This window comes from Toxotes jaculatrix, chromosome 13, assembly GCF_017976425.1.
Source record: "Toxotes jaculatrix isolate fToxJac2 chromosome 13, fToxJac2.pri, whole genome shotgun sequence".
In the NCBI taxonomy this organism is placed as follows: domain Eukaryota; kingdom Metazoa; phylum Chordata; class Actinopteri; family Toxotidae; genus Toxotes; species Toxotes jaculatrix.
Window position 1 is genome coordinate 8,120,847 of NC_054406.1, and position 17,218 is coordinate 8,138,064.

General features: G+C 42.6%; 1 protein-coding gene across 3 annotated transcripts in view; it reads right to left on the reverse strand.

Moving 5' to 3' along the window:
• Positions 1 to 17,218, reverse strand: part of akap9 (A kinase (PRKA) anchor protein 9) — a 56,612-nt gene that overhangs the window by 4,823 nt on the left and 34,571 nt on the right. For 2 of the 3 annotated variants that reach the window (XM_041052597.1, XM_041052596.1), the window contains 21 exons: positions 14,581 to 14,675; positions 13,730 to 13,847; positions 12,575 to 12,613; positions 11,357 to 11,589; positions 10,470 to 10,589; positions 7,573 to 7,749; positions 6,916 to 7,020; positions 6,565 to 6,717; positions 6,009 to 6,095; positions 4,507 to 5,541; positions 4,112 to 4,249; positions 3,981 to 4,025; positions 3,731 to 3,871; positions 3,519 to 3,563; positions 2,529 to 3,377; positions 2,248 to 2,305; positions 1,597 to 1,718; positions 1,058 to 1,246; positions 752 to 919; positions 399 to 504; positions 107 to 302 (listed from right to left, as the gene is read on the reverse strand). In XM_041052597.1, coding sequence (XP_040908531.1) covers positions 107 to 302; positions 399 to 504; positions 752 to 919; positions 1,058 to 1,246; positions 1,597 to 1,718; positions 2,248 to 2,305; positions 2,529 to 3,377; positions 3,519 to 3,563; positions 3,731 to 3,871; positions 3,981 to 4,025; positions 4,112 to 4,249; positions 4,507 to 5,541; positions 6,009 to 6,095; positions 6,565 to 6,717; positions 6,916 to 7,020; positions 7,573 to 7,749; positions 10,470 to 10,589; positions 11,357 to 11,589; positions 12,575 to 12,613; positions 13,730 to 13,847; positions 14,581 to 14,675 — 4,219 coding nt within the window. The remainder of the gene's footprint in view (positions 1 to 106; positions 303 to 398; positions 505 to 751; positions 920 to 1,057; positions 1,247 to 1,596; positions 1,719 to 2,247; positions 2,306 to 2,528; positions 3,378 to 3,518; positions 3,564 to 3,730; positions 3,872 to 3,980; positions 4,026 to 4,111; positions 4,250 to 4,506; positions 5,542 to 6,008; positions 6,096 to 6,564; positions 6,718 to 6,915; positions 7,021 to 7,572; positions 7,750 to 10,469; positions 10,590 to 11,356; positions 11,590 to 12,574; positions 12,614 to 13,729; positions 13,848 to 14,580; positions 14,676 to 17,218) is intronic. The other variant, XM_041052598.1, reaches the window with a different exon arrangement.

The following is a 17,218-nucleotide window of genomic DNA, read 5'->3' on the forward strand; positions in this document are numbered from 1 at the left end:
CTTTGTTAAAGTGCATCTGTCTTAGTAAAGCATTTTTACCCTTGTAGTTTCTGAAATCTATGCAGGTGTGTTGGATACCTATCTGTGGGCAAACATCATGTCTAACCTGAGTGTGTCCAGCTCTTTCAGGTGTTTGTGCTGAGTCCTGAGTGTTGTCTCCAGCTCTAGTTTAGTCTGGGACAGTTCACCCTTCAGCTCCTCCACCAGCAGCCTGTCGGCCTCTGCCGCTACATCTGCTCCTCCTCCCTCCCTCTGCTCCTTCATGCTGCGTTCACCACCTAAAGACGCTGCAGGCTGGACACCTAAATGACAACAATTTGGGGAAAAAAAATTAAAAAAAATTAACAAAAATATATGGGATTTATGATCAGGCTGTGTGATATTTCAGTGGAGCTGACCTTGATGGAGTTGCTCTAGTTGACCACGGAGCTGATGAATCTCAGAGATGAGACTGGACCTCTCTGCAGTGTGGAGTGAACTCATCGCGTCTCTGTGATGTGCGTCCTGTATCAGGAACACAAAAACAACAACAACAACAATTTTTTGGTTGAAATGATAACAGAGAAGAGTAACTGGAGAAGGCTGTCTCTGTCATCACCTGGGTAAAAGCAAGAGAGTGAAATAATATTATGTCAATCATCAAGTGGGGTCAGTGTATACAAATAGTCTTAAAAACTTTAAATGCCATAGTTCACATACCTTTTACTCACCTCCTACAACACAAATAGTTTTTACAGTTGTTATTACTGACCTGTTCAGCCAGTCTGCGCTCCAGCTGATTGAAGTGGATGATGGCATCACTGGTGTCCAGCAGGTCCATCTGGCTGTAGAGGGTGCTCTTCAGAACGCTTCGTTCCCTCAGAAACACCTGTTTCACTGCGTCCAGGAGCTCTGCACGCCAGTCTGCACTACCTGACGTCTGCAGCAAGTCAGGGACACCGATATCAACACATTAACACACAAGCAAGACAACTTGACATCTGAATCATCCTTGCCGCTTTAAATTGTTTAAACTGTTTAAAATGTTTGTGAAGGCTCTTTGGCAGGTGTCTTCTACCTGTGTTTCTCTGTGTGTCTGCATCTGAGTGATGAGGCCTTTGAGAGACTCCACGGTTGCGAGCAAAGCATCTCTTTCCTTCACCCAGCCGTGGACGTTGAACTGGCTGCTCGGCTCGCCTTCGGAGAGAGGAAGCTCGGACAGAGACAACACCTGCATGCCCTCCTGGTGCACCTCGCGGAGCAACATCTAAATAGACAAACACCACACATAAAAACCTCTGGAATTAGCCTCATCTTTTTTCTAGTTCAGGAAAAGAAAATGCCCCTCAGAGTCATATTTTCAGTAAAGCTTACATGTAAAGTAAATAAATACAAAAACAACACCCAAAATAATATGTAATTTCTCTTGAGAAATTTGAGTTGAATGGTCAGCAGTTGAATGGTTCACACACAAAACACACAATATGGGTATCAGCCGCAGCTGCATTAATATATATATGTTTTCATCTGTATAATAACTAAAATCCCAGATGATATTGAGTCTCATACCATTTTTCAGAGCTCTAGGCCAATGTTTATAATAAGTAGGGGCTCTACCTTGATCCGGTCAGGCAGTGGATCATCAGTTTCTCTCCTGGCACCCTCTGGAGTCGTCCTGAACTCCTGTTGCAAGCTGGGGAGGTCATACCCAGTCCGCTGGCTGTAGTCTGAGCTGCTATCTGCAAAAAACAAACATAGTGAAAATGGTTAATGACAACAGAGCACTCACATTTGCCTAACAGGATAATCTGCCTCAGCGTTTCCCATCACAGTACGGAAATTATTATCGCTGCTAATGGAAATATATGAAATGAACATGAGAAGTCATGATGAACTATTTTGACTTCATGATTTATTACGAAAAGGTATTCAAAGAACTAAATTCCCGGGGGAATACTGTTCTTGTATAAAACAAACCCCCCCCCCCCCCCCGAGTTATACTGCCATGTAAACAGAACAGAACAGCACACTGTTCTCTCAGGACTATGTTGTTTGCAACCCTCAGGTTATCTCTGTAAATTGTTTATTGAAGCAAAACCCCAAACCACACAAAGAATGCTGGAAAAAATTATTTCATCATTGTCAGTTTTAGGGTATTTAACAAAAATGAAAGAATTTCATCTAGTTGGAAAGAAACATTTTTGAAACAACTGAAGCACTGATGTGAACAGAGGAGTTCATCGGAGTATTGGATGTGTTGTATCTTACCACTGGTGTACCCGTCTTTGAACTGTGGTGCAGGACGGTCCTGTCTTGACGTTGGGGCCTAGAAGGATGAAATAAGATTTAATTTTTTCTCTGTAACATAGAAAACACTTTTCTGTACATAGAGAGTTAGCATTTAACAGCTAAAAAAACATTTAACTTCCTTTCCTAAAAATTAAAACAGAGCCAAAACAATGTATTATTTAGCTGATTGAAAATTGATCTGTAATAGTTCTGATACTTGATTAACTTAGTTGATTAAACAAAAGTGTGAAATATTTCACCTCAGCAGAGCGCAGCTTGTCAATGACGGCCTTGAGGGCTTTACATTCATCTTCCAGAGCCTGCGTGTCCCTCCGCAGGTTCTCGCTCTCCGAAATGTGCCGAGCCTCCATGTCGAGGATTTCTGCTGCGTGGAGCTCCTGCATCTGCACAATCTTCTCCTGAAACTTTTCGATCACTTCTTCCATCTCCTCTTTGGTGGCAGACTTGCTTTCTGGACTGAGATCAGACATTTGGAGAGGTTCGGTCTGTGTGAATGAGTCTGTTACAGCCGCATGTTGCTGCTCAGAGCTGCTGTTCAGCCGCGAGCTGTGGGATCTGTTGGAGGACTGGCTGGAAGAAGCAGAGTTTTTCTTGGACAGGGATGGTTTATCTTTGGCACTGCTTCCCTTACCAGTCGGCTGTTTGGCTCCTTTCCTCTTGGGCTGGGTGGTGGAGGAGGAAGAAGCAGAGGACTGAGGCTGAGGAGACGGAGAAGGAGAGGGAGATGGAGATGGAGATGGGGGGCCAGAGTCTGCTGTCTTCATCAAAGCTGTCTGTACCTCCTGCAGCTCCTCTTTGAGCTTAGAAATAGACAGTTCACGGACGTGCAGTTCCTCCTGGAGTTTCTCATTGTGCTGCCTGTAGCTGCTGAGCTCTTCTTTGGTGGTATCCATATTCTTTCTCAACTCCTGGAGCTCTTCTTTGAGATTATAAATTGAAACTTCGCGGTCTTGGAGCTCCGTCTGCAGTTTCTCATTATGCTGCCTGTAGCTGTTGAGTTCTTCTTTGGTGGATGCCACATCCTTTCTGACCTCCTGAAGCTCCTGTAGAAGCTCTGTACTGTCCGCTGTTTCTTCTTGTGACTTTACCTGGTGAGCAGATGGGGAGGCGGTCAAATACTGCACATACAGCCAGGAATCATGAAAGAATATGAGTCTTCATAAAAACCAACAATCTCACCGGTTTTAGAGAAATATGTGTAATGTCAGTGTAAAAAATGAATGACTTACTTGGAAAAGTTCTCCTTTAAGGTGAGCAATGGTCATTTCCCGCTCCTTTAAAAACAAGTGTGAAAGCAGTGTAAAATTACAACTTTCTGACAGGATAAAATGGAAAAACACATAGGAAAAAATGTTTAAGCAGCAACAGGGGCTCTACAGATGGATTTCACAGAACTCAGCCCCAAAGAGAAGATATGACTGATGTCCAGCTGGCTCTGTACCTGCAGCAGCTCCTGTAGCTTCTCCAGGCTCTCCCTGCAGCTGTTCAGCTCCTCTTTGGTGGCTGCTGCCTCGTCTTGAGCCTCCACGAGTTCCTGCTGAAGCTCGGACAGCTTGACTTCTTCACGGCCATTAGTTGACGCCTAAAGTGACCAGGTTGTAGCATTAGACAGGACCAGCCAGTAAGCATGCCTGCTTCTGAGAAAATATTGGTTTAAAAAAAAATGTAAACTGAGTAGGATCATATTTTACCTTTTGAAGTTCGTCCTGTAGTCTCTCTATTGTCACTGTCTTTTCCTAGAAAGAAAAGGAGATGATCACCAAAAGTTATAAATACTCTCACAAGAAGCAAGAGCACTGAGAAGCTCTTTAATGTGACATACCTGGAGCTCCTCCTGGAGTCTGCTGCAGCTCTCCCTGTAGCTGTCAAGCTGCTCTTTGGTGGCTGAGGTCTCTTCTTTAACCTCCTGCAACTCCTGAAGAAGCTCTGACACAGCCGGCTGGTGATCACCAGAGGAGGCCTGATAAACAAATAAATATGGAGCTTCAGCCAGCAACCAATCTCAGGCTCACAAAAGGGCTGCAAACAGGGGAAAAGCTAGCCTTGCTGTGCCTGAAAGTAATATAATTTCCCAACCAGCATCTCTGAAGCTTACAAACTAACTACAAAGGAGTAAGAACAACAATTTGTGGTTTTATGGGACGTTATTTGTGGGACTATTTCTTGGACAAGCTCAAAAGGCCCAACTGTTTTCACACTGGCTGGTTGATCTCTTACCTCCACAGCTGGAGAAGTCCTCTGGTGAGCCTTGGCCTTCATCTGACAGAGCAGGTCCATGAGCACAGCCAGCCTCCTCTCGTACTCCAGCACCTCCTCCTCAGAGCTGGAGAGCAGCTGCTTCTGGAGCTCCTGGTCTTTCTGCATCCCACTGAGTCCCACCTCCAGCTCTTGAAGCTTCTGGGTCAGATGGACCACCTTCCCAGTAGGAACTTGCCTTGCTTGACCCAGTCCACTGAAATCCATTTGGGGAATACCAAAGTCGTAATCATGTGGCTCCACAATGGGTTTTGCATGTGGTTCTGTATGTCTCTGCAGGTCCTGGTTTCCTTTGGATCCTTGTGACTGCTGCTGCTGCTGGAAAGCCTCCAAGGTGGCTTGGCTGACCAGCGCAACAGCCACTTTCTCCCTCAGATTTTCCTCCAGATTAGCGACCTTCTGTTGGAGACCATCTGCATAGCTCTGTGTTTGCTCCATGAGGAGTTGACAGCGGTTTAACTCACTGTCTCTTTCACTGACCACGTCCTCAAGCTCCTGGATACGGAGCCCTAACTCCTCCACCCTGGATGTAGCACTCTGCTCTAGAGCTTGTAACTGGGCCTGCATGACTACAAGACCTGCAGTTTTCTCTCTAAGAGCTTCTTCGAGTTCACCCTCTGAACTATCCAATTTCTCGGTTTCAGCTAAAGCTTCTGCGCTCTCTTTCAAACGCAGATATGTCTCCAACAGCTTACTGTGCTCTGTTTTCAGTGTACCGAGCTCTTTGTTGGCCAGGTCCATCCTCTGCTTCATTTCATCGTACTCTTCCTTACTTGGCCCCCACGCGTCGCTCTCTGACTCACCCTTGACGTCCTCGTCTTCCTCTGCAGCCTGTTTTTGCTCGATATTGGCCAGCTCCTGCTGAAGTTTTTCTATGACTGCATTCAGTTGGTCAAGCTCCTCCTCATTATTCCTCTTCAGGCGCTCTTGCTCACTCCTCAGGCACTCCACCTGGGACTCCAGGTCTTTTATCAGCTCATCCCTCTCATCAATTTCCTACAGAGTAAAACACACACATTACTAAACCATAAAATATCAGATTTGAGGAATCCATGGCTATCCCGCTGTTTGGTTAAACCTCTGAGTCCCTGCTGTGCCTAGAAAGATTCCCTGGGCCTTTGATAATGTAGTTTTCAATGGCATTTTTAATAAAAATTTCCGAATTTGATCGGGTTATGAGAGACACAGAGAGACTCAGAGGTTTAATAAGCCACCTCACATGAGCAAATGATCACCTCACAACAAAAGATGGTGCTGTGGATCTACTTACCGAGACAAAACAAGCATAAAACAAGCCAATGAAAAACGAAAAAATGAAAAAACAAAAAAAACTAAAAAAAAGGGACCCAACAAAAATAAAAGCGAAAAGGAAACCAGAGAACACACACATTGATGCACTACCACGGAGCTATGCGTATTCGAAATAGACTTTGGTTCTATTTCGTATATGCATATTGTGTTACCTTGTTATCGGAAGCTGTTTCCATGTGTTGAAGCTTAGTGATCTGTTCATTAAGAAGTGCTATTTCCCTGTCCTTCTCCTCCATCACCTTCAAAAGTCAGAGATTATAATGCGAGGGCTATTAATAAACACGTCACGCGAGAAGTCAGCCTTGTGGTGGACAACTTAAAAGTTCAAAAACTGAGTCAAAGAAGAAACATGTTGCAGTAGCAGTCTCGCGACTTGCATGGCAAAATGATGGGGCAAAAAAAAAAAAAAGAAAAGAAAAAAAGGAATTCCTGAAAATATGCAAACAAAAATTTGCAACAGAGAGCAAAACAGACCTGATCTGAACAAAAGCATATTTGAAGTTTGTGAGCAGAAACATTAGTCTTATTTGAACATAATCATGTTATAAATCTATTACAGAAAAAAGTCCTGTTTACATTAGAAGTGTAAAGAGTATAACTGTTTAATCGTCACTGTGTGTCTGACAGTGCTATCCACTGTCATCAAACAGCCAGATTTCACAATTAACTTTGAAGATATAATGTCACTTCAATATAATGTCTGTTTACCTGGAGCATGCTGTCCCTTGTTTCTAGGTATTGCTGCTGGCTGCTGATCTCCTTCCTCTGGATCTCCAGCTGCATGTGAAGCTGCTGCACCTCCTCGCTCTTGTTCTCCAGCTCTTCTCTGAACTGCTCCAGCTGCTCCTCCAGGTTACAGATCTGAGGTGGCAGGTAAACATGGCAAGTACTTCAGAGGAGATGCAACGTGCACCTCAATGTTAGAACTAAAAAAAAAAAAAACTTACACAGATTTATCTCATTTTTTTCTTAGCTGCTAAATGTACTATTACTATAAGCTACTATAGTGCTAATGTTTTAAAATAACCAGACTGGCTATCACACCTCTTTTTCTTTTACCTCTTTCTCTTTTCGCTCGAGAGCTTCTCGCTCTGTCTGTAACTGAGCCTCCAGTGTGGATTGTCTGGTCTCGGTGATGGATGCATGCTGCTTCTTTTGTTCAACCTGCGACACACACCCACACACACACGGAAAGAAACTAGCTCAGCAGTTATTAACAACATGTGCAGAAAGACACGAAGAAACAAAGTCTTGTAATTGAATAGATTTTTAAGGAAGCTACACATGGACTGGACTGAAAAGATGCACTTTATCCATATTGTATCCTGTATCTTGCCACTGGAACTCAAAATGCAATTTGTCAGCTGAGCAGCAGCACAGAAGACAGGAGCATTTCCTACACTGCTCTTTTTGTTCACTCACCACAGCCCTCTATGAACACTGGGGGGCAATCTTGACAGTTGCTAGCCATAGCTCAGTGTCATCACAAGCAGTAAACTGCCGAGGCGGCTGAAGTAGACCCACCCACACATTGTTCTCCCTGTGTGTGCGTCCTGTCCCTCCTCCCGCTCCTCCACTAGCTGTCACCTCATCTACACGCTCTCACACACACCCTCTGCCATGCCTCACAGCTATTGTTCAGCTTTTTCCCTCTTGCTGTCTCTGCTTTAGTCTCCAGCACATCCTTCATCTCCCCGTCCCCCTCTCCTCCCTAACCTTCTCCAGGGACTCAGCACTGGCCAGCAGGGCCTGCTCCAGCTCGCGGATGCGGCTCTCCAGCTTGTCAATCTCTTCGTCGCGCTCTCCCAACTCACGACGCAGCTGCTCTGAGCTGAGCAGCAGCTCACTGCACCAATCCGCCTTCTCCTTCAGCTGGGAGGTCAGCTGGTCCACCTGGTAGTGAGAGGAAGAGAGAGAGAGGGAGAGAGGAGGGGGGAGAGAGAGAGAGAGCGAGAGAGGGGTGATCGTTTAAAGAGTCGTTCTCAGACAACACTCGCTACAGCATAGCTGGTACATGTACAGCTAGCTGGGAGGTCAGCTGATCCACCTGAGAAAGGAGGGGGCTGGGAGAGAGAAGAGGTGCAGGGACAGAGGGGGAGAGAGAGATTTCATTCAGGGGAACACAAACCACAGAGCAGTACAATAACCGGGAGGACGGCTGGCAGGTAACTGATCCACCTGTGAGATGGGAAAACAGCAGCAGATCAATGAGGAGGAGGAGGAGGAGGAGGAGGAGGAGGAGGAGGAGGAGGAGGAGGAGGAAGAGGGGTCAACAGGAGGAGGATTTGTTTAGGATGAAGCAAAAGGAGGGAAATGAAAATCATGTAGGAACAGAATCTAGATGGTAAACTGCTCCCCCTGCTCGATTAAAAGAGAAAATGATGTTGTCTCACAAAAGAACTGACTGAATTTTATGAATGCTTTTGTTTCAAAGTGCATCTTTAAGGATCTTGTGCCACAGAAAAATGAGATTCTACTTAAATCAAGATGAAACTGTAGTAAAGAAGATGAAATGCGCTTCACTGGCAGTCCTTTATTAAATATTAATATTACTAGAGTGTGGGATGGACTCTTCAACAGAGTACAGAACGGGTCATTTATTATTGTTTAAGCTTTATTTTATCACCACATCCTTTGTGGTTCATGTGTGGATGGAATTATAGTCAACTTGAGAGCATTTTTCTGTCCAATTTCTCGCCTGACATTCAGGAAAAAACTGAGACCTGCTCATTATTTCTGCACAGACACATGTTTATGAACTGTTTTTTTAAAGCTACTTGAAGATGGCATCTGATAGGAAAAAATTCTACAAAAGCACTGCTAATGTGGCAAACAATGTTACAGCAAGCCAAGTGGCTAATTTTACAAAATACATCTAGTGATCATTTGAATTGTCATACTTTGGAGGAGGGTGAGACAAGAGGGTGGATCAGAGTGAGAGAGGATGGTGTTTTGAGGTCCTGACACTTCCAGAACAAGACATACAGTAGAGGACGGTCAAACTGGCGAACAGAGAAGGATGGGGATGAGAGAGGTGGACAGGTCATTAATCGCTACAGGGTTGGCCAGGATTACTAAAACGCACTAATTGCTCTCTCAGGGGAGACGTCTACATGAAGCTAGAAGCAATACCTTTAAGGTTACTCCATCCACCTGCAATAGCCATGGGAGAGAAAAGGCAGCGGCATGAGGGATCAGAGGATGGAGAGTTCAAGGACAAAAGGGGAGGAAAAAAGCACTTAGTGATAAAAATGTTGAGTCTCTGGAAATTAAAGAAGTGGTAGAAGTTATCTTACGGGGATTAGCCTTTAAGCTTAAATCAGAGGTGCCAGTGGGGTATAAAATATGTGCTACAAACACAAGAAGCCACAGAATGAATACCTAACTATAGCACAAGTTAAACCTGCAATCAAAATGATATTATTGAAGTATTCATCGAACCTAAGAGGGAATCAGGCAGGTCAAAGACGAATAAACAACAGGCGCAAAAAAAAGGATGTGTCAGTTATTAAAGACAGTTTTGTAGGAAAGGATAGAATATTGTGATATGACTGAGGATCAGATTCATCCTCCTCCGAATGAATAACTGACTTATCTTGTCAAAATATTCTGAGGGCCCATATCCCACCACAGCTAACTTTCTAAAGCTGAGTTCTTTTAAATCATCTAAAGGAGACTTTGAATCTCACAGTTTCTTGTCTTTAGAATAAACAAGGCGTCTTGACAATAAACAGGGTGCGATCCTTGACAAGCAAATGACTTTGAGGTGGTAAAAGGATTCAATCGATTTGGTTTCAAAACATAATTAACTCTTCAAATGTGCTGCAATTCAGTGAAGACAGTGCTGCTCAAAACGACGTTTCGTTGCTGAGAGAACTGGAGGCTAGATGCTGATCTGAATAAAAATAATGACAGTAAATAATGACTACTACTTGAGCAGCAGAACAGCAAAAGCACCACAGGCGCAGTCTAATGAGAGCAGTGATAGTAAGCAAAGATGCAGACCGTAAAACCAAAATTTAAACATTCCATAAAGCTGCAGAGTTGGGCGATGATTTCCTATGAGGTTGTCACAACAAACGACCCGCTGTCACTCAATCCATGTTAATTTAAAAATATTGATTAGTGTAGCTTTAAGTAACAGCATATGAAATTAGCCTGTAAACTGTCGCCATGATCTGACACGAGGAGTCACATTACATAATCATGTAAATATCCTCCTGAGAAAATGCAGGTGACATAGACACATGGCTTTATTTTAGACAAAATCTGTTTCTGAATAGGCTGCACCAGTGCAGCTGATTAACATGAGCGAAGTCTTAGTGCCTCCCAGTGTATTGTGCACTTGATGATTATGGAAATAAAACCCACTATTACACAACTTACAAAAGATCACAAGGGCAAACATTAACCCTACTCTCACTCTTTTACCTGCAAAACACTCCCACTATTTGGTATCATTTTTAAGGCAGCACAGGTAATTCTACCAGCTCTATTGTTCTGCTGTGCAACCCAGAGCCTGGTGTTGTTGCTACAACATTGCTATGCTCAGAAAATGAGCATCTCTATTACTGCCTGGTCCTCTGGCAGAGAACAGAGCTTTCTCCTGTTACCTCTTGGTTTCTTTGTTCAGAGCCAGACTGAAGCTTCTGTGGATTCTTCAGCTGCTGCTCCAGTTTCTGGATCTCCTGCTGGAAGAAATCCCTCTCGTGTTCCCGGTCCACAGCTTGTTCCTGGACACCAAAATAAAGACAGAATGGATAGAGGCAGACAAATAAATAATAGTAAAACATGCAAATGTTAAAACAGAACTTCCACAAAGAGGATTACATTATTTTTGACACATTTTCTTTGTTTACTTCCATAGAAAAAGACAATAAAGGGTCTTTCAGGTGAAATCTGAGATATAAATGACCTGAAAATGAAAGTGAAATGAAAGTAAAACACAAGTAAACAGAAAAGCAGGTTGAATCTTTAGCTGTCGACAGCAATGCACAAGAAATCAAAGACTGTGTCTGATAAAGGATTGGCCAAATAACTTAATTAGAAAATTACATGTTCATACTTATTTAACATTCGTGTGTAACAGACATCAAAAGGACACAACAAAAGGGATCTGCATTCAGACCACATCTAGACAATTACGTGCCACCTCCTGGCCAAGTGGCCTATTTATGATGATGGGAACAAAACCCATTAGACCATGAGACAAATATGAGGTAGCAGTCCGCCATAAACAAGAAAATCATCAGTTTAGTTTCAGATAAGCTCACTGGGCTGAGCCTAAACCTATTGTTAGCAGCTGCCCCTGCCTGAACCTAATTCCTGTTTCAAATTATCCACCTGCATGTGAACAGTAAGCTTTGATTTGCCAATATTTAAATCAGTTCTACAGTAAGATAACATTTGATTAGAGGTGTTGCCTACAGTACAGTATATCCTGTTACAAGTTACACAGCTACAGCTACATGACATTAGAGATCTTTTTTTTGTCACTTACGTCGAGGAACCTCCTGTTTTTCTCCAGCTGTTTCTCCAGAGCTTGGATCTGTTGTCGCAGGTCTCCGCTCTCTGTCCTCTGAGCGTTCTCCAGCTCGATCACCCTGTTGACCTGCTCCTCCAGCTCTGCCTCCAGCAGCTTCACCTGCTTCAGGAGGTCAGAGTTCTCCTTCTCTGCCTGACGCTGGACCTCCACCTTCTCTTTCATCAGCTTCTCCGTCTCCTCCAGCAGGTCTATAGGACACGACACAGGAAGGAGGAGAGGTTAAATGTTGCCTGGCAACTAAAGGTGGTTGAACTGACTTCTTTAGTTATTCAGGTTTGATTTCATTGATGAACAGGATACTGAGATGGATCTGAAGAGTCTGAGGTCCATGAGCCTTGTGATTAGATTTAATGCTGATTTCTCTTTTTGCCATGTCGATCATCTTTGCCATGCAACACTGTGGTTATAAAAGAATAATTATCTTGTTTCCCTTAAAAAGCTTTTCATTTTAAATAGTGGTTGCTTTTACAACTCCACTCCATCTGATTAAATGGCTGACATCAGACTCTTCTAACATCTCAGTCAAGTTGCCAACATAATGCCCCGTTACCAAAAATGACCACCCATCATTGTGCCTCTTTGCCCTTCTGCTGTCACCAGAGGATACCCCCCACCCCGCTGGTTCACCCAAGGATCAAACCCCGCAGGATTAGTGCAAAAGTTATAAGGTGAGAGAGTGCAGATGACAGGTCAAACACGTGGACAGTCCAGACATTGCAATATCCATGCCCAATAAGCATTTACAGGCAGGGGAGAGGGAGTTCCTTAACGGCCAATCATGTCACTCAAAGAAATTATGTAAACTACAGATCCAAAGTATATGTAACCGTTAAAAAAAGTACCTTAATTTAGAGTGAAGATGGTTGGCAATTAGGAAGCAATGACTACATATAAATGTCTGAAGATTACTGTCATTTCATCATGCTAAAATGAGTGCTAACATTGACTCCAAGACATTAAAAATGACAAACCAGGACAAAATCAATCAAAATGAAAAGCCAAAGCAGAGGTTAGTGATTGGACTGAGTGAGTCTGTGAGCCCATAGCAAGCAAGCTCCAAGCTTTGTTGGTGAGTTGCTGGATTAAGGTTAGAGAGACATACTGTCGCTCAGCTACAGTAGACAATTAAAAGAACATATAGATATGACTGAGCCATGCTCAAAGTGGACACACCTGCTTCAGGTGCTGCAACCAATGCAGCTTCAACTAGGCCTACAGGAGAATAAGAAAGCACAGGAGTTTAACATGCTCTTGTTTTTTTTTTGTCATGAACAGGAAAACTTTTAGAAACAGAAGAGAGAAAGGTGAAGACAGTCTGGCAGTGCTTTTCTGTCTGTCTCACATAGTAGGTTAAGGCTGTAGAAAGGATGCTGTGAAAGGAAAAGGTTTCGGAAATAGCCCGTTTTGGTTTATACCCTCAGATATAGATTACTCACCTCTTTATCAGTGAATGGACTCATTGAATACCTTTTTTGATAATACAAGGGTTACACAGTGCAAAATTAGCAGATACAGTAATGAAGCTTTATGTCTCTGGAGCACTTCTTGGAAAATACCTGTAAATTTCTAACTTGTATCACAAGAACCAGTAGCAAGTGTAGAAAGAAATGTAGATAAGCCCAAAGAGTTGCGTCAGCATCGTTACACTGAAAAAACATTCACAAAAATAAACACTTTATTGATTTACTGACCCTTGGTCTTTACACCTGTCACTGAAAACAATTATTATTATCTAAGACCCATATTTTTTTTAAATCACTTTCATTGGGCCACAGCAGAACTACAGAGGAAATCAATTTGATGGCTGCACACCTCTAAATCAGCTTTAGACCTTTCCCAGAAACCAGTGTGGATGCAGATCTAGGAACTGTGTACTGTCAATGTAATGTGTACAGTCCAGGGCTTTGAAAGAGGAGCTAAAACAATGATTGCAACTACTGTATGACATGCAGGTGACCCTGGGTTAATGATTCACGCCAAATCGAGATATCTCAAGTCATTAAAAGAACAATTTATGTTTCAGTTCACTTTTGTCCTCCTTTTAATACAACATACTAAACAAACTATCACCTGAAACTTGAACTGAAGATCTTCAGACAGCCACAAAGGAGCTGAGATATGATATTTGACTTGTCATTTACTGTTTTTCTTAATTTACAAAATTAAATTACACCTACACTTAATGTATAGAACATTTTGAATAAGTTCATTCCCAAATATTTTCCTTTCAACCATAAGGATATTAACTACATCTGAGTGTAGCAGGTTATTTAAAAATCAATGTCTATTTTTTTCCTGTAATTGTTAAGGTGGTTCTGGGATACGTACGAAGCTCACGGGGCCCGGCGTGCTCCCTCATAGCGTCCTGTTGCCGTGACAGCAGCTCCCGCTCCTCCTGCATCTGAAGCCTCTCCTGCTCCAACTCGTGCAGCCGGCTACTTGTAACCTGCAGGGAAAAAATGATGTTCAGTTAAAGCACAGGAGAAAATATTTTGTTACTTAAAGGATAAGGCTATTCTACATTTTTCAAATTCCATAAAAAAAGACTAAAACCAATTACCCATTAGTTCATCTCTCAATAATTTCCAACTTCCCTTCCCCTATGTGTGGCCCATTTGTTCCCGCACAAGCATGAGAAAATACAGTATTAATTCTGACTATTTTCAGCTACGGATTTGGTAGCTGATTTGTAAATACTAGTTGTATTTACAGCAACAGTACAGTGTATGTAGGATTGACTCAAAATAAACTCATGTTCGTGGTAATGAAGGAATGCGACCCAGTGCAACAGAGAGGCTAATTTATGTGTTTTTAATGGACAACAATGGAGATCTATGCACCAGAGGAAAAAAGGCAAAAAGACAAAATGTAGTATATCATCATTCTTATCCTTTAAGCTCTATACCCTGGACATATACATGATCACACATGAATATGACACTAAAGAGAATCAAACCTACCTGATGCCTCACATTTTATTTTGTGCAAACACATTTATGTTTTTTTTTTCTAGCAGACATTGAATTCAACCTGAAGATATTGTGCTTACACATGAGTCACTACTATACCGTGCTAGAAGCAAAATACAGAAATATACTCTTAACATGGTCAAGTCATGTGATGTCACACAAAAAGGTGACTATCCTTCCTCCTCTCTGCAGCTGGAATGCCTGGAATACCTGCAGCTCTTGCTCGAGGCTCAGCTGGAGCTCTTCCTTCTGACGCAACTGTTCCTCCAACGCAGCCCGTTCACCCGTGTAGCCATCAATCAGACCTGAATGTGGACAAAGTGAGAGAAGGACACTTATAAATGGTGCTGAAATACAGACTGGGAACTTCCCTTTTATAATGTTTTTGCATCTGTCTTAAAGCCCCATTCTTGCAATCACTCAACAGAAATATTTAGAGGAATTAATATACCGTAAGCCCTGTTATCAAGCTTCAGTCACACACACACACACACACAGGGCAGCCATCCAGAAGAATGAGCACTTAACAGAGGGATACAAAATCCAAGGTTACCAACAACACAAAAGGAAACTAAAACATACGAACAAACCAAGGTGCACAAACAAGCACACAAATGGAGAGACGAACACAAGTGAGCATATCTGACCCATTTTGCTTGACATGAAGGACAAGACTGAGCTGTAAACACAATGCAAACCTCTATGATTACTGTACTGCTCTGTCACAGGTCAGCAAGCATTATGCACCAGGATGACATTCAGAGCATAGAAAGGAGATATACAGACACACTGGTCAGAAAGCGGTTATTCGTTTAGTGTTACTGAGACGAATGAGGCCACTTCTATGGTAAAATCTTTTTATGACCGACTGTGAAAACATGGCTTGTATTTTTTTCACCTTGTGAGTCTGAGAGTGAAATTTGGTCCTGGAGACACCTAATGTAGTGGGAACTACGACAGAGGTGGTTTTTCAGTTCTTTGGCACTGGTTCTCACAGAGCACAGATCAAAATGAAGGCCGAGTTTGAAGATGGGTGTGGTCCGACCCACGAGTGCTGGCTACTCATGTAATAATGTAATAATGACTACTGAGTACTCATGGGCTGGAACGACAACGTGTTGACTATCTGGTGTGATCCCATCGCGCTTGAAGCTTGTGTGGGCTCGAAGAGATCTCTATCTTATCTTAAACCGAGAAAGACAGAAGGTAAATGTCACCTGTGTCAGGAGATCATTTTATTTCAGACATGTGATCAGGAACCAAAGCTGTGAGTAAAGTTTGCCTAAGGAGGGATCCCTCCACGATACACAACTATTAGATGCACATGACTACCGGCTACAAAATAAACATGTTGTCCGCCAAATACACAGCTTAGTTTTACAAAAACACATTATTGTTAAATTACAGCCACTTAACTGACTTAACCTTCTCCCTGCTTCAAAGGAAGACTTCTCATCCTGTTTAGTGTTTTCACTGACATATGATACGTTCCATCAATCAAAGAAGAGGATCTTTTTTTCGGGTTAAGCCTATCACTTGGGTTAATTCAAAACCAGTTTGAAAAGACCACACCCTGAGCTTTTACCAGTGTGGATCATCCACACAATAGGAGAAGAATCATTGCGCTTTCATTCCATTGGCATTTGCTGAAGCAGATGTCCAAGAGACACAGGTTTAACAGATTTCAAACACTCCCTGAGTTAATTAAGAAGCATGCCACATGACCAGAGAGGAGCGGCTGACGGTTTGCAAAGTGGCATTTATCCTCTATTAAGGCTGCATTTTTCATTTGGTAGAAGCCAAGAAAATAATCAGCAAATTAATCAATAATAAAAATAACTATTAGTTGCAGGCTTAGTCTATGTAATGCCGTTCTCTGTTTTATTTTCCACATGGTCTCCGCCTTTAAGGGTCTGTCCTATAAAACTATAAAGCTTTTATATGATGGCAAATATTTGCTATTCTTGGGCACCTCTGCAGGATTCCTGAAAAACAATCATCGTAAAATGATCCTACTCAAGTAAAAGACGATATAAGATTAGAAATAGCTGTAAACTCACCATTATTTAGTGTGTCCAAAAAGCCAGAAAGTAAGAAATTACTGCTGTGTACTGTACACTCACAAACGAGGACTTGAAAACAGCCAAGTCGACAGTGTTTGGTGTGTGTGTGAGACTGGATGTAGTTGTAACAGTTGACCCTCATGAACCAGCTGTCAGCTGTCTCTGACATGGATGGGACAGCAAGTTAGCCCCCCCCCCAAGGACAAAAAAAATAATCTGTCACTGCACTTAAACCGTTCTCAAAAGGCAAAATTGCCCACTGGCCTCCTACTGAGGTTTTTGTCTTGACAATTTGTCTTCGTTCTCACACAAACACTTTCACCTACATACGCAATAATTTACTTGTCACTCTGATACAATCAAACGCTCAAACACGAACCTGAGACAGACTCATAAACACTAATCACCATTTGTCGATTTCTCACCACAGATGGTCTCACACTCCTTTACTCTCCCTTTCAAACAGCTGATCCCCTCACTCGCAGTAACAAGCCCCTCCCACCCCCCAAACACATGCACATATTTATTTTCACTTTAGTTCCTTATGGTCTCTAATGCAGTGCTCTCTATTTTCTGTAATCATTATCAGATCACCAGTTTGAATCCATAGAGAAATTGCGCACAAAACTGCAACTTCCTCCTGTAAGGAGAGTGCTTTGAAGGAAATGTCTTTTAGAAGGCCTGTAAACATTTACAGCTGTTGTTGTGCTGACCTCCAGGAGCACATAAAAATTGATCCAACATTTAAATCAAACTAAGATACAACTCAGTTCATTTCACTCTGA